The sequence below is a fragment of the Rhinopithecus roxellana genome, chromosome 19 (assembly GCF_007565055.1).
Source record: "Rhinopithecus roxellana isolate Shanxi Qingling chromosome 19, ASM756505v1, whole genome shotgun sequence".
NCBI lineage: Eukaryota > Metazoa > Chordata > Mammalia > Primates > Cercopithecidae > Rhinopithecus > Rhinopithecus roxellana.
Window position 1 is genome coordinate 45,519,232 of NC_044567.1, and position 27,200 is coordinate 45,546,431.

Sequence of the window (27,200 nt, forward strand, 5' to 3'; positions counted from 1 at the left end):
GTATGTACCCTTGATGTGATACAAACAAAACGATACTTTACCCATGTGCTCTTCCTCCCAAGACGCTATGTCAGTCTAATCATGAGAAAAACATCACACAGATTCCAATTCAGGGACATTCTACAAAATACTTGACCAGCACTTCTTAAAACTGGCAAGATCATCAAACCAAAGTCATAGAAACTGTCACAGTCTAGAGAAGCCTAAGGAGGCCTGGTAACAAATGTAATATAACAGCCTTCAAGCTTAACAGAAATGAAAAACTCATGCCCTTGAATGCCTAGCTGGTTAGATTTTCCTTCCCATCTAACTGCATGTTATACTCTATAAGACCCAATCATATCTCCTAACATAACCCTCAGTTTTGCCTGGAGTCCAGTCAGAGAGAAAAAGCAGTTTAGAAATGAGTGCAGGCCAGGCGCAGTGGCTCACACCTGTAATCCCAGCACTTTGGGAGGCCGAGGCGGGCGGATCACAAGGTCAAGAGATCAAGAGCATTATGGCCAACAAGGTGAAACCACATCTCTACTAAAAATACAAAAATTAGCCAGGCATGGTGGTAGGCGCCTGTAATCCCAGCCACTTGGGAGGCTGCGGCAGGAGAATCGTTTGAACCCAGGAGGCAGAGGTTGCAGCGAGCCGAGATGGCGCCACTGCACTCCAGCCTGACGACAGGGCAAGACTCAAAAAAAAAAAAGAAAGAAAAAGAGAAAGAAATGAGTGCAGACAGCAGGTTGAATAGCCCTGTAAATGAGAAACAAACCCGAGTGACAGCAGGGAGGACTGGGTCACAAGGCAAAAATAAAACCATGACTAAAAATGAACTGGGATTCAGAACCACTTAGTATAAGGGCAAACAAAACTGAAAACAAACTTCAGTGGCCCTAGGGACTCATCAGCTTACCGCTCAGTACCAAAACTAAATTCCATAATACTAAGTCATCAATAAAGGATTAAATGATGCCCAGTGTTCTGTTTAAGGATAATAGTGGTAATAGTGACTTAAGAAAAACCGCTAAAAAAAAAAAAAAAAAAAAAAATACATGCTACACGCCCAGTACCCAGACTGTGTTCTCTAAATGCCATTTCCCACTAAAAGGAACTAGGGATCCTTAGGAAAAAGGACCGATTCTAGGTCCAGGGCAGGAAGTGTACAAGATAAGCCTGGAACATCTTGTCGGTTAAGGTTATATAAAAAGATTTAGGAGTCAATGTAAAGAGGCCACACACTGCCCAAAAATGGGGCAGTTTGGGTATCAGTGTGGTAGGCTGAAACTTCCTCCCCCACACCCCCTCCACACACACACACAAGTACGCACGACAACTAGGGAATATGAGAACATGGAATGGGTATTTGGTGATACTGTTAACTGGTTTTAGGTGTTATAATAGTATTGTGGTATGTTTACACATACCCTGAAATGTTTCCAAATGAAATCACAGATTCGTAGTTTAAAATCCTGGAGGAGGTAGGGGTTATAGGTGAGACTGGCCATACATTAAGAATCATGACACATGCAAGGTGGTGACTCTACATACTAATCTTTTTAAATGTTTAAGAAGTTCCATATGAAGATATAATGAGGCATTATGCACATACACACACAATTCACAGTGGAGAACTATTCATAAAGAACATCATCATCTCTGGTTATTACCAGTTCCTTTAATATAAACAGTAATTGGTTTAGAATATTCTTAAGATTTTTATCATTTACAAGAAAAAAGCCTAATACAACATAAGACACCTCTTAGAACCATATTTAATTATACCATAAAACAAATCAAATTCCCTATATACACCCTTCCTTTGATTGTAACATAGAAAATTTTTAAATGTAGATGTAATTCCTTATCTCCCTACACTTGGGTTATAAAAAGGCTACACACTAGCTATAAACTCTAGAGTGGGGGTTACTTATCAGAAGAAAAGTTCTTCATAAATAAATAATAAAAACACAGGGTTATATTTTGTTTGCAAGGAAAGTTGGCTGCATTATTTATGAGCTTCTCCGAAATATCAAGGTCCTACATAGAGACAGAACAGAATTTTTAATAAATAGCTATCTGCCTACATGTGGATGAAGGAGATTAATTTTATGTCTCAGGAAGGGAACACAAGAACCAAGAGGAAAGGGAAGTCTTAAGGAAAGAATGCTGATGTTAATACTTGGGAAGGAACTCTTGATTAAAGCTACAGAAAATGAAATTGCCTATTTATCAACTATTATATGAGAAGTTATAACGCATAACAGCTGACAGCACAGGCTCTGAAAATAAACTAGGGTTTGAATTCCAGCCCTCCCACTAAGCTGGTTCCTTCTCTCCATCTGTAAAAATGGCGATTAACAACAAGACTATCTTCTAGCATTGTATTAAGGATTAAGTAATTCACAAATAGCTCTTCATGGAGTATCAGGCTATACACTGGTTCATTAAATTTTCAAACCAAACCATAAAAGAGACATTATCACCCCAGTTATAGATGAAGAAACATTCTGAGATTAAGCCGATCTATTGATATACAGCTAGTAAGTAGCAGACCTGGATTCAAACACTGACTTGCCTCATTCCAAGGCCTAGCCAGATTTCCCCATGATTACAGGTGTTTAACAGAGGAGTCACATAAGCAGAAGTTGTAAACAGGTGTAATACCACCTCCTAGGGATGTTCTTCTTTTATGTAGTCGCACTGTTCATTTACATGTTGAAAACTGTAAGCAATCTGTATTACTAATTACAAATTATTTTCTTTTACAATAAAAGCATTATGCTGTTAAGGTTTTGGGGTTTTTAAAAAAGTCTTGTGTACAATTTTGTATCAGAATGGTAAATGGGGTATCCTAAAGCATTTTGTCATAAACCAGTGGTTCTCAACTAAAGGTGATTATACAATTTCACCACCAGGAATTTATCCTAAGGAAATAATCATAGATATGTGTTAAGATGTAATTGCAAGAATATTGACTGCAGCACCAGTTAAAATTCCAAAACATTCGAAAAAAAGTCAATATCTAACAATAGGAAACTAACAAAAAGCTGGGTACAGTGGCTCATGCCTGTAATCCCAACACTCTTGGAAGCTGAGGCAGGCAAATCATTTGAGCCCAGAGTTCAAGACCAGTCTGAGCAACACAGTGAAACCTCATCTACCCAAAAAATGCAAAAATTAGCCAGATGTGGTGGTGCACCCCTGTAGTCCCAGCTACTCGGAAGGTTGAGGATCAACTGACCACGGAGGGTCAAGGCTACTGTGAGCCATGATTGCACCACTACACTCCAGCTGGAGCTACAGAGTAAGACCTTGCCCCCCCCGCCACTCCACCAAAAACAAGAAAATAAAATTGACAAAATAAATTATGCAATAGTTATACAAGTTAAGATGAATCTTGAAAGGGAACATAAATTCTATCAAATGTTCACAGAATATTTTCAATACTACTTAAACTGTCCTCAGCATAGCAAAACAATGAAATGCCTCCCATTTTACCAAGCTAGTATAATCAAGATACCAAAACCAGGCAGGGCATGGTGGCTCATGCCTATAATCCCAGCACTCTGGGAGGCCAAGGCGGGCAGATTACCTGAGGTTGGGAGTTTGAGACCGGCCTCACCAACATGTAGAAACCCAGTCTCAACTAAAAATACAAAATTAGCCAGGTGTAGTGGCCCATGCTTGTAATCCCAGCTACTTGAGAGGCTGAGGCAGGAGAATCACTTGAACCTTGGAGGCGGAGGTTGTGGTGAGCCAAGATCGTGCCATTGCACTCCAGCCTGGGCAACAAGAATGAAACTGTCTTAAAAAAAAAAAAAAAAAAAAAAAACCAAAAACGCAATGCAGTACCAAAATGGACAACTACAAGCCAATCTCACTTATGAATATAACTGCAAAAATTCTCAAACCTTAGCAAATCAGATCTAGCTACATACGAGAATAACAATCCATCACAACCAAGTTGCGTTTATCTAAGTGTGCAAAAATTAACATTCAGAAATCCATTAATGCAATCCGTTTTGTTAAACAGATCAAAAAGACCTGAGATAATCTCAGTGAATTTTAAAGAAAAGTAAAGCAATCAGAGAGGAAATAGCTATGAGAAATAGACTATCCAAAATAAGGATGATCCATGTGCCTGAAGTAGAGAACCCAACAAATATAACTAAGAAAACAGTAGAAGATTTAAAGGAATAAATATTCCCAAAAGGAAATTAGAACTAAACCTACAAAAAATAATGATGTGACAAACAGACCCACAGAGGAAGAAAGCAGAAAATAGAAGAAACTCCGATCTTTGACATCCTTGAGCAGTTGAACCAAATTTAGAACTCTACGTGTGAACGTGGAACGCACAGAAAAACTGAACCCTTCACTTTTGCAGCAACTGGGGGTTGGCTTTCTAGTTGGTCTCAGAGTTATTCCTGATACAAAAGAACATATAAAAACTTAATTGTATCAAAAGTACCAAATTTTAAATGTATGTAAACTTTGACACAACAGGGATTTAGCAGAGGGAAGTATTTGACTAAATATTTAGAGACATATGTATCAGGATGTTTGCCACAGTGTCGTTTGAAATAGAATAAAAACAATATTTACTAATAGAGGATTAAACATATTATGGAATCCATACATTAAAATACTACTGTTACATACCATTAAAAATAACTTTTTATTTTTTTTGAGATGGAGTCTTCTGTTGCCCAGGCTGGAGTGCAGTGTCATGATCTCAGCTCACTGCAACCTCCACCTCCTGGGCTCAAGCGATTCTCCTGCCTAAGCCTCCCAAATAGCTGGGATTACAGGTGTGTGCCACCACATCCGGCTAATTTTTGTTATTTTTTTTTAGTAGAGACGGGTTTCACCATGTTGGCCAGGCTGGTCTCGAACTCCTGACCTCAGGTGATCTGCCCACCTTGGTCTCCCAAAGTGCTGGGATTACAGGTGTAAGCCACTGCACCCGGCCTTAAAAATAACATTATTTAATAATACATCATGAACATCTCTTCATTTAAGTGGGAAACAACATGCTATAAAGGTATTGTAATTTTCTATCAAATTTTTAATTTTTTTTCACATATTTTATACATATGAAATTCTAAAAAGACAATACCATTTTCCCTCGGTATATGAGGGAAATTGGTTCCAGGACCCCTCAGATACCAAAATCTGATGATACTCAAATCCATTATATATAAAACAGTATAGTATTTGCATATAACATATACATATTCTCCCATGTACTTTATTTATTTATTTATTCTTTTTTTGAGACGGAGTCTTGCTCTGCCACCCAGGCTGGAGTGCAGTGGCCGGATCTCAGCTCACTGCAAGCTCCGCCTCCCGGGTTTTTTACGCCATTCTCCTGCCTCAGCCTCCCGAGTAGCTGGGACTACAGGCACCCGCCTTGTCGCCCGGCTAGTTTTTTTTTTTTTGTATTTTTAAGTAGAGACAGGGTTTCACCATATTAGCCAGGATGGTCTCGATCTCCTGACCTCGTGATCCGCCCATCTCGGCCTCCCAAAGTGCTGGGATTACAGGCTTGAGCCACCGCGCCCGGCCCCCATGTACTTTAAATCGCCTCTAAATAACTTATAATACCTAATACAATGAAAATAACTTATACCTAATACAATGTAAATACTATGTAAATAGTTGTTATCCTGCATTTTTTAATTTGTATTTTTATTGTTTCATTGGTTTTTTATTTTCTTGAGACGGAGTCTCACTGTCATCCAGGCTAGAGTGCAGTGGCACGATCTTGGCTCAATGCAACCTCCGCCTCCCAGGTTCAAGCAGTTCTCCTGCCTCAGCCTCCTGAGTAGCTGCGATTACAGATGCGTGCCACCATGTCCAGCTAATTTTTGTATTTTTAGTAGAGACAGGGTTGGTCAGGCTGCTCTCCAATTCCTGGCCTCGTGATCCCCCGCCTCAGCCTCCCAAAGGGTTTTTTCATTTTCCATCCCCAGATGGTTGAATCCATGAATGTGGAGCCCGCAGATAGAGGGCTAACTGTATACCAAAGTGTTAATAAACTGTCTTTGCTGATTGTTCACTTTACGCTTTTTTGCATTTTCTTAATTGTCTGCAATGGGCAATATAAATTTTATCTGTAATTATAAAATAATTACAGAAAGAAAATTAATGGCAAGTGCAAGATGCGGAAGATGTAACTTGACAAACAGCTCACACAGAAACAACTTAATAATTGAAATGATGTAGAAAAACATTGGTCACTGTTTAAAAATTTAAACGTATAACATAAGTTATGAGCGTCTATCTAATTGATTTTGAGACAGAGAACATCTTTGAAAATGTCAAAATATTACCAATAAGTTTGTCCAAGTGAAATGTTAGATTTCTTTATAACAAAAATTATCCCAATGGCCAGATGCAGTGGCTCACACATGTAATCCGAGAGCTTTGGGAAACTGAGGCAGGTAGATCCCTTGAGCCCAGGAGTTTGAGACCAGCCTGGGTAACAAAGAGAGATTCTGTCTCTACAAAAAATACAAAAATTACCAAGGCATGGTGGCATGTGCCTATAGGGGCCTCAGGAGGCTGAGGTGTGAGGTCAAGGTTACAGTGAGCCGTGATCACACCACTGCACTCCAGCCTGGATGACAGAGTGAGACCCTGTCTCAAAAAAAAAATTACCCCAAAAGCCAAAGTAAGACAAAGGACAAACGTGGACAATATCTGTAAATATCTGTAACAAATAAAAAACAAAGGCCAATGTCTATGAAGACACATATATACAGAGAGAGAGAGAGAGATATAGATAGTTTTTGTTGGGTTTTTCTCTGTTATTGTCCAGGCTGCAGTGCAACGGTGGAATCTCGGCTCACTGCAACCTCTACCTCCCGGATTCAAGCAATTCTCGTGCCTCACCCTCCCAAGTAGCTGGGATTACAGGCGCGCACCACCGCACCCGGCTAATTTTTGTTTGTTTAGTAGACACAGAGTTTCATCATGTTGGTCAGGCTGGTCTCAAACTCCTGACCTCAAGGGATCCACCTGCCTCAGTCTTCCGAAGTGCTGGGACTATAGTGTGAGCCACCACGCTCGGCAAATATTTATATATATATATATATATATGTTATATTATATATATATCCCCCATTTTAATAAGAAAATGGAGAAGGCACAGCGGCTCATGCCTATAATGCCAACACTCTGAGATGCCAAGGCAGGCAGATGGCTTGAGCCCAGAAGTTCAAGACCAGCCTGGGCAACATGTAAAAACCTTATCTCTACTAAAAACACAAAAACTAGAGAGGCATAGTGGTGCATGCCTGTAGTCTCAGCTACTCCAGAGTCTGAGGTGAGAGGATCACCTGAGCCTGGAAAGCAGAGATTGCAATCAGCCAAGATCGCACCACGCCACCAAACTCCAGCCTGGACCACAGAGCAAGACCTTGTTTCAAAAGTAAATAAACAAAGGCCAGGTGTAGGGGTTCACACCTGTAATCCCAGAACTTTGGGAGGCCAAGGTGAGTGGATCACATGAGGTCAGGAGTTTGAAACCAGCCCGATCAACATGGTGAAACCCTGTCTCTACTAAAAATACGAAATTAGCCAGGCAGGGTGGCACACGCCTGTAATCCCAGCTACTCGGGAGGCTGAGGCGGAACCGCTTGAATCCAGGAGGTGGAGGTTGCAGTGAGCCAAGATCACGCCACTGCACTACAGCCTGGCGACGAAGCGAAACTCAATCTCAAAAAAAAAAAAAAAGTAAATAAATTAAAAATTTAATAAGAAAGGGGTAAAGACATGATGAGGCAATGAAAAAAAAAAGGCCAATATATTTTTTTTTAAAAACAATCGAAAACAAAAAAAAAGGAAAAAAAATGAGCAAAAGCCAATCATACTAAAACTGCAACTAAAATCAGTCAGATATCATTTTTATGCCTTGCCTACTGGCAAGAACATCTTAAGTCTATACTTCGTGTTGACAAGGATGAAGTGAGACTAACAGACATCATCAGCACTAATAAGAAGAAATGTAAACTAGAACTGGCTTTCTAGAAAGCAATTTGGCAGCATATATCAAAATGTCATACTTCAGATCCAAAACAGTCTAGGAAATAAAGATGAGATCAAAGATTAATGTACAAGAATGTTTCCTATGAAATTATTAATAGTGAGAATTTATAAATGATCAAAATGGCAGTAATAGTAAAATGATACATTTATATGATAAATTAGACTTATAACCACCTTTGAGACAGTATCGCTCTTTCCCCCAGGCAGGAGTGCAGTGGCTCAATCTCAGCTCACTGTAAACTTCACCTCCCAGGTTCAGGTGATTCTCTCCTGTCTCAGCCTCTGGAGTAGCTGGGATTATAGGCGCACACCATCATGCCTAATTTTTGTATTTTTAGTAGAAACGGAATTTTGCCATGTTGGCCAGGTTGGCCTCAAACTCCTGACCTCAAGTGATCCACCCGCCTCAGACTCCCAAAGAGCTGAGATTACAGGCATGAGCCACTGCAACTGGCCAAAACCACTATTTAAAAAAAAAAAAAAAAAAAAAAAACTTACAACACAGGGAGACTGTTCACATCATAACCAAATGAAAACGGCAGAATACAAAACCACATGTGCAATATGATCAATTGCTTTAAAATATTTTTATTTGTAGATATAAAAATTAAAAATGTACAATAAAAAATACTCTAAAGGATAGAATTATGTGTAAATCTAGTTTTCTTTTTTTTGAAATGCAGTCTCGCACTGTTACCCGGGCTGGAGTGCTATACCGCAATCTCGGCTCACTACAACCTCTCAGCCTCCCAGGCTCAAGCAATTCTCCTGCCTCAGCCTCCCAAGTAACTGGGATTACAGGCGCCCACCACCATGCCCAGTTAATTTTTTGTATTTTTAGTAGAGATGGGGTTTCATTCTGTTGGCCAGGCTGGTCTCGAACTCCTGACCGTGTGATCCGCCCACCTCGGCCTCCCAAAGTGCTAGGATTACAGACGTGAGCCACCACGCTCGGTAAGTCTAGTTTTCTTTCACACTTTCTATTTTATGACCAGAAAATTGGAGACTTAATTTTGCCTTTTTAAAAATGATCAAAGTTTACTGAGCTAAAACTGACCTGAGGGATAACTAGAATGAAAATAGTCACGGCAATCTGGATTCTAGGCAAGTTATTAAATTTGTATAGCCTCGATTATGAAATAGTGTTAATATTACCTTTAAAGAATTAGAAGGATTAAAAAATATAATTAATGCAGCCAAGTGTGGTGGCGCACACCTATAATCCCAGCACTTTGTAGGCTGAAGTGGGCAGATCATTTGAGGCCAGGAGTTCAAGACCAGCCTGGGCAACATGTCAAAACCCACTCTACTAAAAATAGAAAAAAATTAGTCAGGCTGGATCATGAGCACGGAGTAATTCCAGCTACTCTGAGGGCTGAAATGGAAGGATCACTTGAACCCAGGAGGCCAAGGTTGCAGTCAGCTAGGATCACACCACTGCACTTCAGCATGGGCAACAGAGAAAGACTCTATCTCAAAAAATAATCATAAATATTATTTAAATTAATATGCACTTAATGCATTAATTTATCTTAATTGTAAAGATGTTTGTTAATGATATATGCTCTCTTGAGCTTATAAACACAACAGGTATTTTTTAAGTCCTTTTTTTTAAACGAGAGGGAAGCACAGTGGGTGGACTTAATGTACTCATTCCAAATTTTATCTGAACGAAAAAATACTTAAGAATAATCAAGGAAATTCTAGTAAATGAATAATGAAGGATGCCTGGATTTTTTTTTTTTTTCCTGCCCAGGCTGAAGTGCAATGGTGCAATCTCAGATCACTGCAACCTCCACCTCTTCTGCCTCAGCCTCTCAAGTAGCTGCGAGTAGCCAGGGTGTGCCACCACGCCTGGCTAATTTTTGTATTTTTAGTAGAGACAGGGTTTCACCATGTTGGCCAGGCTGGTCTCCAACTCCTGACTTCACGTGATCTTCCTGCCTTGGGCTGGCAAAGTGCTGGGATTACAGGCGTCAGCCATCATGCCCGGCCTGGCTCTTTTAAATATTAAAACATTAGAGAAGGGAACAGTAATTGTAACCATGTAGTATGACAACAGAATAGGTAAATCAATTGAACAAAATGCAGTTTATAAATGAACTCAAATATTCCTGCAAATTTAGCATACGATAAATGGTAGTATTTCAAAATCAATGAAGAAAAATGGATTAGTCACCATATGGTACAAGAACAATTGGCGAACCATTTGAAAATAAGTAGTAAGGCCAGGCGCAGTGGCTCATGCCTGTAATCCCAGCACTTTGGGAGGCTGAGGTGGTCAGATGACCTGAGGTCAGGAGTTCAAGACCAGCCTGGTCAACACGGCAAACCCCGTCTCCATTAAAAATACAAAATTTAGCCAGGGGTGGTGGCACGCACCTGTAGTCCCAACTACTCGAGCGGCTGAGGCAGGAGAACTGTTTGAGTCCAGGAGGCAGAGGTCGCAGTGAGCCGAGATCGCACCACTGCACTTGCAGCTTGGGTGACAGAGCAAGACTCCGTCTCAAAAAAAAAAAAAAAAAAAAAAAGCAGATTCTTGTATCATTCCTGATGGCAAAATAAACTGCAAACTGATCATTTAAAGGTACTCCAGCCTGGGTGACAGAGCGAGACTCGTCTCAAAAAGAAAGAAAGTAAATACTAGGCTGGGTACAGTGGCTCACACCTGTAATCTCAGCACTTTGGAAGGCTGAAGCAGGCGGATTACGAGGTCAAGAGATCTACACCATCCTGGCCAACATGGTGAAACCCCATCTCTACTAAAAATACAAAAATTAGCTGGGTGTGGTGGTAGCCCCAGCTACTTGGGAGGCAGAGGCAGGAGACTTGCTTGAACGTGGGAGGCGGAAGTTGCAGTGAGCTGAGATAGCGCCTCAAGAAAAAAAAAAAGAAGAAGATAACACAAACAGGAAGAACATAAACCTAGAAATCATAAAGGAAAAACAGAAAAATTAAAATACTTCCATATGCCAAAACTCAACTCTCAGTCAAAAAGCTCTCAAAGTTAAAAACAAATTGGGTAAAATTTTTGCTACACTTTATACACACCTGACAAAGGTCAACATCCCTGCCGGGCGCGGTGGCTCAAGCCTGTAATCCCAGCACTTTGGGAGGCCGAGACGGGCGGATCACAAGGTCAGGAGATCGAGACCATCCTGGCGAACACAGTGAAACCCCGTCTCTACTAAAAATACAAAAAACTAGCCGGGTGACGAGGCGGGAGCCTGTAGTCCCAGCTACTTGGGAGGCTGAGGCAGGAGAATGGCGGGAACCCGGGAGGCGGAGCTTGCAGTGAGCTGAGATCCGGCCACTGCACTCCAGCCTGGGCGACAGAGCAAGACTCCGCCTCAAAAAAAAAAAAAAAAAGGTCAACATCCCTATATGCAAAGAACTTGTTAAATTAAGGGATCATGAGCCTTTTTCTCTTTTTTGTTTTTTAAAGATAGATTCTCACTCTGTCAACCAGGCTGGAGTGCAATGGCTGATTGCGGCTCACTGTAACCTCTGCTTCCCAGGCTCAAGCAATTCTCATGCCCCAGCCACCCCAGTAGCTGGGACTACAGGTGCACACTGCCATGTCTGGCTAATTTTTGTATTTTTAGTAGAGAGCACAGTTTTGCCATGTTGGCCAGGCTGGTCTTGAACTTCTGGCCTCAAGAGATCCGCCCACCTTGCCCTCCAAAAGTGCTGGGATTACATGTGTGAGCCACCAAGCCCAGCCACAGAAGCCCTCTTATATACTTTGATGAGCCTATAAATTGCCAAACCTTTTTTGAAAGAGAATTTGGTACTTAGAATTAAATTTTTAAACATTCACATTCTTTGGACTCAGTAATTCCAGTTCAAGGAATTAATCCTATAAAAACACATGAATGTGCAAACATCCACTTGAGTGTTATTGGAATGGCATGAATATTCATCAATGAGAGAAATACATCTAAAAATTATAGTGAATCTGTATTTTGCAGCCATGAAAACAATAATTAACTTCAGGCCGGGCGCGGTGGCTCAAGCCTGTAATCCCAGCACTTTGGGAGGCCGAGACGGGCGGATCACGAGGTCAGGAGATCGAGACCATCCTGGCTAACACGGTGAAACCCCGTCTCTACTAAAAATACAAAAACTAGCCGGGCGAGGTGGCGGGCGCCTGTAGTCCCAGCTACTCGGGAGGCTGAGGCAGGAGAATGGCGTAAACCCGGGAGGCGGAGCTTGCAGTGAGCTGAGATCTGGCCACTGCACTCCAGTCCGGGCGACAGAGCGAGACTCCGCCTCAAAAAAAAAAAAAAAAAAAAAAAAATTAACTTCAAAAGGAATAATATAGTTTGAGAACAGCATTTGTAGCATGATTCTGCCTTTTTTTTTTTTTTTTTAAGAGATGAGGTCTTGCTCTGTGGCCCAGGCTGGAAATGCAGTGGTGCAATTATAGCTCACTGTAGCCTCAAACCTCTTGGGCTCAAACGATCTCCTCAACCTCACAAGAAGCTAGGAATACAGACGTGAACCATGACACCTGGGTAATTTTTTTTTATTTTTTGTAGGGACAGGGGTTTCGCTGTTGCCCAGGCTGGTCTCAAACTTCTGGCCTTAAGTGATCCTCCTGCCTCAGCCTCCCAAAGTGCAAGATTATAAGCATGGGCCACTGTGCACAGCCATGATTTCACTTTTAAATTACCATAGAACACATTTTTTAGACACTGGAAAAATATTCACCAGGACATTAACAGTGTTTCTATTTCTTTTTTTTTTTTTTTTTTTTTTTTTTGAGATGGAGTCTCGCTCTGTCACCCAGGCTGGAGTGCAGTGGCCAGATCTCAGCTCACTGCAAGCTCCGCCTCCCGGGTTCACGCCATTCTCCTGCCTCAGCCTCCGGAGTAGCTGGGACTACAGGCGCCGCCACCTCACCCGGCTAGTTTTTTGTATTTTTAGTAGAGACGGGGTTTCACCGTGTTAGCCAGGATGGTCTCGATCTCCTGACCTCGTGATCCGCCCGTCTCGGCCTCCCAAAGTGCTGGGATTACAGGCTTGAGCCACCGCGCCCGGCCACAGTGTTTCTATTTCTGAGGGATGATCTTATTAGTTCATATCAACTTTCCTTTTATATTATACATTTACAAATTGTTTTATCACTTTTTTTTTTTTTGAGACGGAGTCTCGCTCTGTCGCCCAGGCTGGAGTGCAGTGGTGCAATCTTGGCTCACTGCAAGCTCCGCCTCCCGGGTTCACGCCATTCTCCTGCCTCAGCCGCCCCAGTAGCTGGGACTACAGGCACCCGCCACCACGCCCGGCTAACTTTTCTGTATTTTTTGTAGAGATGGGGTTTCACCGTGCTAGCCAGGATGGTCTCGATTTCCTGACCTTGTGATTCTCCTGACGTTGTGATCTGCCCACCTCAGCCTCCCAAAGTGCTGGGATTACAGGCGTGAGCCACAACACCCAGCCACAAGTACTTATTTTCAATGCAAATAAAATTTCAAAACATGCAGCATGAAAGAAAAAAAATAAAACAATGGAACAGAATCTAGAGTCCAGAAACAGATCCGTGCAAATATAGTCAACTAATCTTTGGCAAAGCAGCAAAAAGGCAACACAACAGAGAAAGGACACACTTTTGAGTCAATAGTGATGCTGGACAACTGGATATCCACATGTAAAAAAAGAACTGAGCCGCAAGACCTTACATCCTTCACAAAAACAAATTCAAAATAGATTATAGACGTAAAGGTAAACGACGCAAAACTTTAACTCTCCTAGAACATAACACTGGAGAAAATATTGATATCCTTGGGTTTGGAGATGACTTTTAGATACGATACGAAAGGCACAAGTCATGAAAAAATACAGTTGACCCTTGAAAAACATGGGACTAGACTAGGGGCACCGATTCCCACAGTCAAAAATTCACGTATAACTTTTGACTCCCCAAAAACTTCACTAATAGCCCACTACTGATCAGTAATTTTACCAATAACATAAAACAGTTGATACATACTTTGTATGTTGTATGTATTACATACTGTATTCTTACAATAAAGCAGGCTAAATACAATATTAAAATAATGGAAATAGAAAATATGTTAACTATTCATTAACTGGAAGTGCGTCATCACAAAGCTCTTCATTGTCTTTGTCTTCACGCTGAGTAGGCTGAGGAAGAAGAGCAAGACGAAGGGTTGATCTTGCTGTCTCAGGGATGGCAGAGGCAGGAGCAGAGGTGGTGGAAGGGGAGGCAAGAGAGGCAGACGCACTCAGTGTAACTTTACGGAACTATGTGTTAATCTGGATTTTTACTTCTCTAAGAATGTTTCTATATGGTACCAATCCTTTCACCATTTGCTTTAGTTTCAGTGCCTGTATCATAGAAGTGGTCCATGTCACAAAGAAGTCAAACACAGGGCGGGCGCGGTGGCTCACGCCTGTAATCCCAGCACTTTGGGAGGCCGAGGCAAGTGAATCACCTTAGGTCAGGAGTTCAAGACCAGCCTGGCCAACATGGCGAAACCCCGTCTCCACTAAAAATACAAAAAAATTAGCTGGGCATGGTGGTGGGCACCTGTAATCCCAGCTACTCGGGAGGCTGAGGAAGGAGAATCGCTTGAACTCTGGAGGGAGAGGTTGCAGCGAGCCGAGATGGCGCCACCGCACTCCAGCCTGGGCAACAAAAGTGAGACTCTGTCTCCAAAAAAAAAAAAAAAACTTTGATGACCTTTCCTATGCAAGAGAAAATAGCCTAATACTGATTCACTCAAGAAGCTGGAACCAAAGCGTAAAACGGAAATAATTTGGGCCCCCCAAATTAACTTTCTAATACTTATAGGTACTACAAAAAGTGGAAGTGCTCTAAAGACACTAGATTTCCATCTGTTAAGAATAAATGCAGAACAATTTTTTGCAGAGCCAGAAGTAAATTGCTAATGTCCTTCCATTACTCTCTACAGAGCCCTATTAGGTTCACAAAATGAAGGATAGGATTATTTTCAGAAACATTCTGCTTTTCTTAAGAACCAGAGGTCTCACCATGTTGTTCAGGCTAGACAGCAGTGGCTATTCACAGGCATGACGACTGCACACTACAGCCTTAAAATTCTGGGCTCAAGCAATCCTCCTATCGGGGCCTCTCAAGCAGCTGGGACTACAGGGGTGTACCACCACGCCCAGCTGGAAAAGTTCTGCTCTTGAGTAACTAAGAACAGTAGGGAGATCATATGTAGATGGGGGCAGCAGTTCATTTAGACAATAAATACAGCATGAGTTTAGAGAAGGTAGATATCAATTGGAGATTGATGGTTAAAAAAATATTTTGTCTCGATTTTTGATAGCCTTAACAAAGGAATGACAACCCACATCATGGTTTGCTCCCCTCAACCCATCAAAGTTCCCACAATAAGGACCCAATCGTATCCTGTACTTATTAGTCTACTAGTCTTTCTCAACTCAGGGTCCATGAAAGAATTAAGGAAGCCCTAATGCCCAAGGCATTCAATGTACGTAATGTACTAACTTCTCTCCTCTGCGGTTTTTTTTTTTTTTTTTTTTTTTAGACGTAGTCTCACTGTTACCCAGGCTGGAGTGCAGTGGCGCAATCTCAGCTCACTGCAACCTCCGCCTCTCAGGTTCAAGTGATTCTCCTGCCTCAGCCTCCCAAGTAGCTGGAATTATAGTCATGCGCCACCACACCCAACTAATTATCGTATTTTTGTAGAGACAGGGTTTCACCATGTTGGCCAGGCTTGTCTTGAACTCCTGACCTCAGGTGATTCACCCACCTGGGCCTCCCAAAGTGCTGTCCTCTGCATCTAGAATGGTACGTGTTATGTCACCTTTGGGACAACTGAGAAAGGAGCCAAATTACGTTCTGTGTTCTTTGGTTAAGATAACCCAGGAGGGTATAAACAACATAATCTACTTGACTGAAATAAAGGTCTTAAAACTATAACCTCCATGAACACAGGCACCTTGTCTGGCTTGTTCATAGTACATACATGTTCAAATCATATATATTTGAATAAATGGATAAAAGAATGGAGGCCTCATATATTTAGTTAGTTTCTCTCTTCTACCTCAGAGTTTTCTCTACCTTTTCCTTTCATCCTTTCCTTTTTCCCTTCCATTTTGGAGAATGAAGTCCCTGTGGCCCCTCTTGACACTCGGATACTCCTGTTCTATTTCATCTGCTTTCATCTGAGACCCAGACCCAGCCACATCTACTATCTCCTTGATCTTATATCTTTAGGCAGTTTCTCCCTTTCCACTGGCAGTCCTTCATCACACAATTATTTAAATCTCTATTCTTAAAACACATACACCCCTTCCCACAATCCTACTACTCCCTGAAGTGACTGCCCCACTCATGTGTGTATTACCATACTTTCCAAATTTAGTCTATATATGCTACCTCTCCGTATTTACACCTTCCTTATTGAAACTCTTCTCTTCGAGGTCCTGATGACCACTTCACTGCTGATTTCAGTGAGCACTTCTGCCTTCATCTGACTTTTCTGCAGCACTTAGTACTGTTGACCATCCCCCTCTTCAAACCTTCTCCAATAGTGACTTCTAACACTAATCATCCTAGCTCTCCTTTTTCATAAGGTTCACTGATTTCCCCTCCCTCTCCCAATCCATTTTTATCTGTGTCCTTCCAAATAGCCTATACTTTTCTGCCTGAGCAGTATTCATCCTTGATGACTCCTAGGCATTTGACGTCTACATCGCTGATGTCTTTCCTGACTCCAGGCCTACATTTCCAGCTATCTACTAGATATTTCTGCGTGGCTGCCCCACCAGTATTCCAGATCAACATATCTATAAGCAAATGTGTCACTTTGTACTACTAAATGTGCACTTCTACTGGTTGCCTAGATGGATAAACAGCATCTACATTCTCAGAATCCTCTTCAATTTCTCTCCTACCCAAATTCCAAATCAAATGTTCATCAAGTTGCTATTTTACCACAGTATTTCTCACACCTATTATTTCCTTCTCTCCATTCCCATTGACCTACATTATAACTCCATCATCTCCCTCTTAGATCAGAGCAATGGCCCAATCCATTTCCTTAACCAATCATCTGCCTCACAGTCTATCTATCTTCTGTATAATCTTCCAAGCAAGCTTCCTACACGACAGTATGGTTTACAATACCACTCTATCAAAACACAGTTCCATCCACATCATCTAGAAAAATCCAGATTCACTGGCTGGCAGCAAAGATTTCCACCATTCAGGCTCTCCTTTTTCAAAGCTGTCTCTAAACAGCCTCACACTCCCAGGACACCAGGTTATTCACACACCTCACACTACACATTCTCCATCCCTACCCTGCAAAGATTACCCCCCTCCTCTAACCGCTGTCTCCAAGGGGCCATTTCCATCCGTCAAAACTTCTACACAACTCTCAAGACTTTATCCAAATGCCACTTTCTCCAATATAACTAGAGGTGCAGTGGGTGAGAAGTGGAGGGAGAATCCTACATTAACTGACTTTCTAAATAAGATGTCTCTGCTGTGTTATCAAAATATCGTACGAACTATAACACTATAACAACTGCATATTGCTACCCATCTTTCAATATCTATTACCCATATTCATTCTATGACAAGTACTGTCCTGAGGATACCATTATCAGTCAGACAAACTGCCCTCTCCTCATGGCATATGTATTTGCCACGAGACTTTTAAGATCCATAAGAAAAGGAACATTTCTCTTTTTGCCATGCCGCAGGCTCTTATCATAGTCTCTGGGGCTGTTTTGGCCAAGATCTCTTTCTGGAACATAAGAAAGGAACATTTCTACTTTGCTACAATAACCCTAACACAATGCCCATCACTAATAGGCATAAGCAATAAATACTTGTTTAAAGAATTAACATATTAAAGAAAAAGGTCTGATTATCAAGGAAGTCTTATTCATCCTGACTATAATCAAGCTACATCAATGCTATGATTCTTATCAGGCAACATCATAATGAGGCTTCTAGAGAAAGCTCATTCTAGATAAAATGCAGTTACCAGAAGAGAGGTAACAGCCCCAACTCTACTCCTGCATTCTAGTATTGTCTCTGCTACAGTGCAATTGACTTCTACCTCTTTAGTCCTTAAGTTTCCTGATCTGTAAACTGAGGGAAGATAACTACTCTCCAGGATTCCTTTCAGTTATATGACTTTTTATCTTCCTCTAGGATTCCTTTCAGTTAGATGACTTTTTATCTACTTTCTACAGGTTACATACATCTAGAAAACATCAGGTACCACTGAAGGTCATTAACAACTGGAATCTGAAAGATAATCAAAAGAATGTTAAGTAAGCTGGGTGTGGTGGCTCACGCCTATAATCCCAACACTTTGGGAGGCTGAGGCAGGAGGATTACATGGGCCCAGGCATTTAAGAGCAGCCTAGGCAGTATAGACAGAACTTGTCTCTACTTTAAAGGTAATTCGGCCGGGCACAGTGGCTTACACCTGTAATCCCAGCACTTTGGGAGGCCGAGGCAGGCGAATCACAAGGTCAGGAGTTCGAGACCAGCCTGACCAGCATGGTGAAACCCCATCTCTATTAAAAATACAAAAAAAATTAGCCGGGCATAGTGACGTGTGCCTAGAGTCCCAGCTACTTGGGAGGCTGAGGCAAGAGAATCACTTGAGCCCAGGAGACGGAGGTTGCAGTGAGCCAAGATCGTGCCACTGCACTCCAGCCTGGGTGACAGAGACAGACTCCATCTCAAAAATGATAATAATAATTCAAGAAAGTTAGGAAGATGCAAGTCATGCGATAACAGAAATAAACATGTAGGGAAGGACATAAATACAACATTAAAACTAGTCAAAACTAGGAGATGTAAGTTCCTTCTCCCCAGAAGGAAGAGAACTCAGACTATCAGTTGGAATGGATTCAGTTATCTGATAAGAAAACTTTCTATAATTTTACTGAGTAACAGCTTCCTCTGTAATCCAACAGCACCACCGTACCTGCTTTCCCACTGGGCACCTCCTCAAGTCTACATTCCCAAGGCCCATTCCTCTACTAGGTCATAAAACTCTTAAAGGAACTACATGTTACTCATTTCTGTATTTCTCCCCCTCACATTCCCTGGCACAACTGGACCACACAAAATTAAACAATATTTATTAAATACTTCTATAAAGACAATATTCAAATTAATGACTATACAAGAAGAGAACATCAAACTTCAGTGGATAAAAACCTAGCGTATGATACACGGAGATATTTTAGAAATCAGAGCCCTTAAGATTCAAAAGCAATTCTCTCCCCAGAAAGCCAGGTAAGACATGAAAATTAAAGGCCATTAACCCAATTCCAGGCTACTGTGTGTTGGGATATCAGAGTGACAAAGACTGGGTATGTGCAGGGCCTGTGTTTTTCAGATTAAGTATCTCTGCTAGTTCAAAGGTTGGGAGATTTACCAAGTTATAATTTACAAACAAAAACATGAATTATTCAACAAACATTAAGACAACTAGTTATCTATTCAGGAAAAAAATAAAGGGTGCTCTGCCTCAGCCCTGGAAGCTACGACTGTTCCTTATGTCTACTAGTCCTGTATTCTTCAGGGCTTCTTTTGTCTTAGCGGGTGATCTCCAGTTTAGTTAATAATTCTTTACATTAAACTTCCCTAATTTAAAAACAAATTCCAAATGGATTAGACTACAAAACATAAAAGACAACTACAAGTGTTGAAAATAAGGTTTTTTTCTCTTTAAATAAACATGAGAGTTGGGGGGGTCTTCCTCAGCAAAATAAGAAACCCAGAAACCATAAATCTAAAAAAAAAAGGTCAGATCTACCTAAAAATTAAAGCTTTCTGCATAACAAAAAAATTTTTTAAATGAGGTAAATGACAAACTGTGAGACCAAACTTTCCAATACTTACCAAAGGGCTAATATAATTTACAAAGAGCTCCTCCAAATTACTGAGAAAAGGACAACCCAATGGAAAAATGGGAAACAGATATAAACAGACAAGTCACAAAAGAAATAGATGTGAAACAGCAACTCAAAGTAGAAGAGAAAAGAAAGAAGAGAAGAGGAAGAGGAAGAAGAAGAGGAAGAGGAAGAAGGAGGAGGAGGAGGAGAAGGAGAAGGAGAAGGAGGAGGAGGAGGAGGAGGAGGAGGAGAAGGAGGAGAAGGAGGAGGAGGAGGAGGAGGAGGAGGAGGAGGAGGAGGAGAAGGAGAAGGAGGAGAAGGAGAAGGAGAAGAAGAAACGGGGGGAGGAAGGAAGGACCGGCAGGCAAACAAAAAAGAAAACAAATGAAAGAAGGAAAAAAAAATGAATGGAAGGAAGGAGCAAGCCAACCAGCCAATAAAGAAAGAGGCCATAATTAATATAATTCCTATCCAGGAAGTGCAAATTAAAAAGCCACACTTCAACCAGGCACAGTTGCTCACTCCTATAATCCCAGCACTTTGGGAGGCCAAGGAAGGTGGATAAATTGAGAACAGGAGATAGAGACCACCAGCCTGGCCAACATGGTGAAACCCTGTCTCTACTAAATATACAAAAGAATGAGCTAGGTGTAGTGTTGCACGCCTGTAACCCCCGCTACTTGAAGGGCTAAGGCACAAGAATCGCCTGAACCTGGGAGGCAGAGGTTAGAATGAGCAGAGATCACACTACTGCACTCCAGCCTGGGCAACAGAGCAAGACTCGGTCTCAAAAAAACAAAGAAAAGAAATAAAATAGGCCAGGCGCAGTGGCTCACGCCTGTCATCCCAGCACTTTGGGAGGCCAAGGTGGATGCATCACCTGAGGTCAGGAGTTAGAGACCAGCCTGACCAACATGGCAAAACCTCATCTCTACTAAAAATACAAAATTAGCGGCCGGGCGCGGTGGCTCAAGCCTGTAATCCCAGCACTTTGGGAGGCCGAGACGGGTGGATCACGAGGTCAGGAGATCGAGACCATCCTGGCTAACACGGTGAAACCCCGTCTCTACTTAAAAAAAAAATACAAAAAAAACTAGCCAGGCCAAGTGGCGGGCGCCTGTAGTCCCAGCTACTCGGGAGGCTGAGGCAGGAGAATGGCATAAACCCGGGAGGCGGAGTTTGCAGTGAGCTGAGATCCGGCCACTGCACTCCAGCCTGGGCGGCAGAGCGAGACTCCGTCTCAAAAAAAAAAAAATACAAAATTAGCCTAGCACGGTGGCGCATGCCTGTAATCCCAGCTACTTGGGAGGCTGAAGCAGGCGAATCACTTGAACCTGGGAGGTGGAGGTTGCAGTGAGCCGAGATCACAATGTCTAACTTTTGGATTTTTAATAGAGATTGGATTTCACCATATTGGCCAGGCTGGTCTGGAACTCCTGACCTCAGGTGATCCACCTGCCTCAGCCTCCCAAAGTGCTGGGATTACAGGCGTAAGCCACCACACCTGTAATCCCAGCACTTTGGCCCAGTGCAATTTTTTTTAAACCTAAGTGAGATCACATCATTCCTCTGTTCAAAGCTTTTCAATGGTTCCCCATAGTGAAAACCAATCCTTGCAATACTTCCAGGGCCCAACAAGATCTGCCCCCACCTCACGACCTCTCTGACCTCATATCCTACTCCACTCTTCTCCTAGGCCCCGTAACATCATTCCGGCCACATTGACCTCCATGCCATTCCTCAAACATGCCAGACATGCTTCCGCCCTCAAGGCATATGCAAAAACTGATCCCTGCCTAGAACACCCTTCCACCAGATATCCTCAAGGCTAACTCCTCTGCCTACTTCAAGTCTTTGCACAAATGTCATCTTCTCAATAAAGCTGCCTGACCAGCCTATTTAAAACCAGCCCCACCCCCTTCCCTTTATCCTGCTGTTTTATTTTTTCCACTGCACTTATCATTTAACAACCCCTATCATTGTTTACGTTTGTTGTTTAATATCCGTTTCTCCCACACTAGGGCAGGGTTATTTATTATCTATATTGCCCACTGATGTATTCCAAATGCCTAGGATTGTGCCTGAGGAACAGTATACGTTCATATTAGTTGAATAAATAGTTTTGTACATGTCTATAGAATTATCTAATTAGTGGCTGAATGATTCACTACCTAGGAACAGGGACTGGGTCTGGTTTTGTTCATCATTGCATTTCCTAGATCCTAGCATAGGATTTGGCATAGAATAGACACACAAATACTTGTTAACTGAACAATACAACTCTTTTTTTTTTTTTTTTTTTTTTTGAGACAGAGTCTCGCTCTGTCCCCCAGGCTGGAGTGCAGTGGCACGATCTCGGCTCACTGCAACCTCCACTTCCAGGTTCAAGTGATTCTTCTGCCTCAGCCTCCCGAGTAGCTGGGACTACAGGTGCACACCACCACACGCAGCTAACTTTTGTGTTTTTAGTAGAGACTGGGTTTCACTATATTGGCCAGGTTGGTCTTGAACTCCTGACCTTGTGATCCATCCGTCTCGGCCTCTCAAAGTGCTGGGATTACAGGCATGAGCCACCGCGCCCAGCTGAACAACATCACTTTTTTTCATCAAAAGACACAAATTTAAAACAAATGACATCATCCAGAGCTTGCAAGATTACAGGGGAAATCCACCTGCCATATATTGTTGGCAAGTACGTAAATCGATGCCTTTGAGAGTAAGCTAGGTACAAGTATTAAAATTTAAACCACTCAGAACTCATGCCCTTTATTTAATTCACTAGTCTTACAGAAGTACAAGAGTACCTAAAAAATATGCACAAGGACATCCATTACAACACTGCTTATAAAATAATTAAAAATTGAAAACAATCTACTTGCCCCACAATAGGGAAACAGGCAATAAATCACGCATGGTACATGCATATGATGAGATAGTCTCTAACAAGAATGAGGAAGGCCTACAACACTGACCTGGAAAGCAGTCCATGATCTAGTACATAAGCCAGATGGCATGGATTTGAAGCCTGCTCCCCCAGTCAGCAGCTGTATAACACCAGGCACATTTCTTTACCTTCTCTGTGCTTCAGTTTCCTCATCAAGAAAACAGAAGCAGTAATATTTCAATAGTACTCACTTCAATGCTACGAAGATTTCCTAAGATAATGCCTATAGTGTTTACAGAACATTACATGGCCATATAACCATGTATGAGTATATTCTAGCTAACATTTATTAAGTGAGATAGGGAAGTTGCAGATTTATGTATGTAAAGCATGTCCTTCAGGGGTAAAAGGTAGCATGTCTGTGTAACTAACAGGAAACAATCAGGAATCCAGCCTGGTCAACACGGCAAGAATAAAAACTAATGAAGTGGGTTGGGTGCAGTTGTTTATGCCTATAATCCCAACACTGAGAAACCAAGATGGGAGAATCACTTGAGCCCAGGGATTCAAGATCAGACTGGGCAACACAGTGAGACCCTGTCTACAAAACAAAAAGAAAAAAGTGAAGTAAAATCAGAGCAAATGTTTCAAAGATATAGTCGAACTTAGATTAAAATAAACATTAAAATTTGAAATTTTTCACATTTTTGAATTTTCAGGGGAAAACAGATCAACTGAAATTTAACTATTAAAATTACCTATATTCCAAATAAGTAAACTACGAGGCAGTATCAAAAACCCAAAACTTTTTTAATTTACAAAATAATTAAAATGAATAAAATGATTACATTTCATCCCTTCAATTTACACACAAATCGATTTTCCTAATCTACCATGAAAAACAGACAATATCAGACAATATCGATTTTTTTTTTAAAGTCATCAAAGACAATCGCTTCTGAAATGGGATAAAACGAGATACAGTCAAAGACTAAGCAGTTAGTTATCTTTCACCACCAGTTTGACACAAAAGAATTCTGGCGATTTTTTTTTTTTTTAATCAGCAGGACTAGGAAATTCAAATGTGCCTAAAGCTAAAGTGGTCTACATGAGTTCAGCTAAAGACACAAATTAAATCCCCAAAAGCCAGACTCAGGGACTCACACCTATAATCCTAGCACTTTGGGAGGCGTAGAAAGGTGGATCCCTTGACTTCAAGGGTTTGAGACCAGCCTGGGCAACGCGGCAAAACGCCGTATCTACAAAAATACAAAAATTAGCTGGGCATGGTGGCATGCACCTGTAGTCACAGCTACTTGGGAGGCTGAGGTGGCAGGATTGCTTTAACCCCAGGAGGCAGAGGCTGCAGTGAGCCAAGATGGCACCACTGCACTCCAGCCTGGCTAACCGAGTGAGATACTGTCTCAAAAAAAAAAAAAAAAAATTAAAATCCCCAAGATGAACTTCTAAGACACTGACACAAGGCACTCAAATGTACCAAATTATCTCTCTCCTACTGTAAAAAGTAGCCATGGCTACCTACATTTAAAATAAAAATCATCCTAGAGTCACAAGATTTGAAAAATAGGAAATACATCTGAACTAAAATAACAAGAATACAAGATTTCCTAAAGCTAATTTTCCCTAGTCTCTTTCAAGTGCTTAGTCACTTCTGCCTATTTACAAGGAAGACCATTTCATATCTTGAAAGAGGCAGGGAATTTTGATTCCAGACTGTCATGTCACCTGAGCTGCCCTAAACGTTTGTTTCCATGCAACTCAAGAGAAGGCAGCAGCCAGCTACGCATACCTATCACTCCTGATCAGAACCACAAGCTCTCTCTGTATCCTGCCTCTCTGCGCAGTAAGAAAGCGGGATTGTGGAAAAACAAAGTTTTCTTGCCTGACACCAAATGCAAAAGGTGATCATTGAAATGCAGCCTGAAAACATCCCAGTTTCCTCTCTCTGACAGCCCACCAAAAATACTTTCCTTCCCCTACGTTCCCTTACTGGAACAGAACCAGCAAGCAGGTTCTTGTAAAAGTCCAGGTGCTCATTGGACATCTCCCCTTAGGCAACTAACACCACCCAAAACTACAGGCTAACAGGCTCTGGAGCACATTTCCCAGAGAGCAGCCAGAACCTTAATATCTGATATGGTTTCCAGTTCCCCAAAGGCAAGAATAAAGAGTAAGGGTTTCAAGAAAGGTTATTTTGAGACAACCCCAAGCACAGGCAAGTTTTAAAGTACTTACTCCGTACCAAGTCCCTTTTCCCAACATTCTACTCACACTTAAAGATGCTAAGCACACACGTTGATTATAGAAACACACCAGAAAGAACTTTCACAACTAGATACAGTAGGATCTTGGAAAAGACTAAGTACACTACTCCCAAACATCAATTCTAGGTGGTAAAACCTGGAACCGTGTAGTCAATCTGTGAGGCACAGCTCAGTCCAGTTTCCCAGAAGATCATGAAGGGCTCTGACAATCAACTTTCATTATTTAGGATGGGGCCCTTTTTTCCCTTCCAAGAATATAAACGCCATAAATGACACATTTCTTCCACTTCATTTTTTTTTTCGTTCCACAAGCAAATATCTTCAAGTAGTGCGAGTAGGCCTCAGCATGCTCAAACACTATTCTCATTACTCCTAATATCTCCACAATTCTATTATTTTATATACACGTTCGTATTGCTATTTTTATAGATAAAATATAAAGACATGAATTAACCTCTTGATTAATTCGTGAGAATACTCAGGTTCAACGAGGCTAACAAATGAGCCAAGAGCTTGCTGGTTAACAATCCAGGTCCTTTAGACACCCAGGCCCCAACACTTACCATTAAGCCACAGTGCCATCCAGGGAATGCTACTAAATCCAGTTACTGTACACAACTACTTCCAGGTCACATAACTGGGTGCAAAGAGCTCTATAGCAAGGATTGGGGCCGCCGGGAGGGCACGCTACCTAACATTTTTTTTTCTTTAACGAATATAGCACATGTTCCCGATTTCCATCCTCCCCCACGGGCAGAACCCACGTGCCGATTCCCCGCTACCCAGAACCGCTCCCTCCCCACACTCCCCCACGCTACCCAGCTGCCTCCCCACGCCCTTCCCTCTGTCCTCCCGCAAACGCTGCACGGGCGCCTCCCGCCCCCTCCCCAGCGACTGCCGCCGAAGCGCCCGCGCGCCCCCGCCTCCGCCCGGCGAGGTCACCCCGGGGCCTGCGCGCACCCTTCCCGCCGCTTGCCCTCCCCAAAGTCCTCCCGCGACGCCGGGCAGGCCGCGCCCGCCGCGCCTGCCATGGTGGGCGCCTCACCGTCAGGCTGGGAAGCCGGGCCCGGCTGCGCCATGACCAGGCGGCCGGCCTCGGGGAGCGGGGATGGGCGGGGAAGCGACGTCCCAGGCTCCCGCGGGCTCAGCTGGCGGAGGAGGCGTCGACCGAGCCGCCGCCGCCGCCGCCCAGGGAGGAACCGCTAAGGCTGGAGCCGCCGGCGCCGCCACAGCCGCCGGCAGAGACGGACCCGACCGCCGACCTCCGCCTCCTCATCCTGACAGCGGGAAATAAGCAGTGCGCAGGCGCGGGGGGATGGGGCGGCACGTGACGTTGGCCCGAGGGGAGGGGCGGGGCCTCGGGAGCGCGGAGGGAGCGCGGCAGGAGGGGAGGGTCCGGGCGGAGCTGGGCACCCCAGCGCCAAAGGGAGGCCGAAGGCGGAGCGGAGCTGGAGAAGAGGGACAGCAGTAAAGACCGGGCCTCTCGAACGGGCGGGTCCCGGTTGCCCACCACAGCACAGTGGAAAAAAAAAAAAAAAAAGAATAAGAATAAGAAGGGAGGACAGGGCCGGGCGCGGTGGCTCAAGCCTGTAATCCCAGCACTTTGGGAGGCCGAGACGGGCGGATCACGAGGTCAGGAGTTCGAGACCATCCTGGCTAACACGGTGAAACCCCGTCTCTACTAAAAAAAATACAAAAAACTAGCCGGGCGAGGTGGCGGGCGCCTGTAGTCCCAGCTACTCGGGAGGCTGAGGCAGGAGAATGGCGTGAACCCAGGAGGCGGAGCTTGCAGTGAGCTGAGATCCGGCCACTGCACTCCAGCCTGGGCAACAGAGCGAGACTCCGTCTCAAAAAAAAAAAAAAAGGAGGACAGATGGCGGGTGCAGTTCCAGCCTCTACCTCTTCTAGCTGTGCAATCTTGGGAGAGTCACTTCACCTCTTGGAATTTTTATCAATATAATGGCTAAGAAAAGTTTAAACGAGGTAATAAAGTATGAAGAACTGTTTCCGACAGTACTGGGCCTGGACCCCAGGTCCTCTGATGCAGAGGCCACTGTACTATCCATTAAGCAAATACGTTTGGCTTTTCAGTGGTGATAGAT

The 27,200-nt window shown here is 42.8% G+C and overlaps 1 protein-coding gene across 3 annotated transcripts in view; it reads right to left on the reverse strand.

Moving 5' to 3' along the window:
• RABEP1 (rabaptin, RAB GTPase binding effector protein 1) overlaps positions 1-26,401 on the reverse strand; it is a 113,623-nt gene extending 87,222 nt beyond the window's left edge. For 2 of the 3 annotated variants that reach the window (XM_010355845.2, XM_030923326.1), the window contains exon 1: positions 26,144-26,401. In XM_010355845.2, the coding sequence (XP_010354147.1) occupies positions 26,144-26,177 (34 nt within the window). In that variant the 5' untranslated portion in view covers positions 26,178-26,401. The remainder of the gene's footprint in view (positions 1-26,143) is intronic. The other variant, XM_030923324.1, reaches the window with a different exon arrangement.
• Between the last annotated feature and the right edge of the window lie 799 nt (positions 26,402-27,200).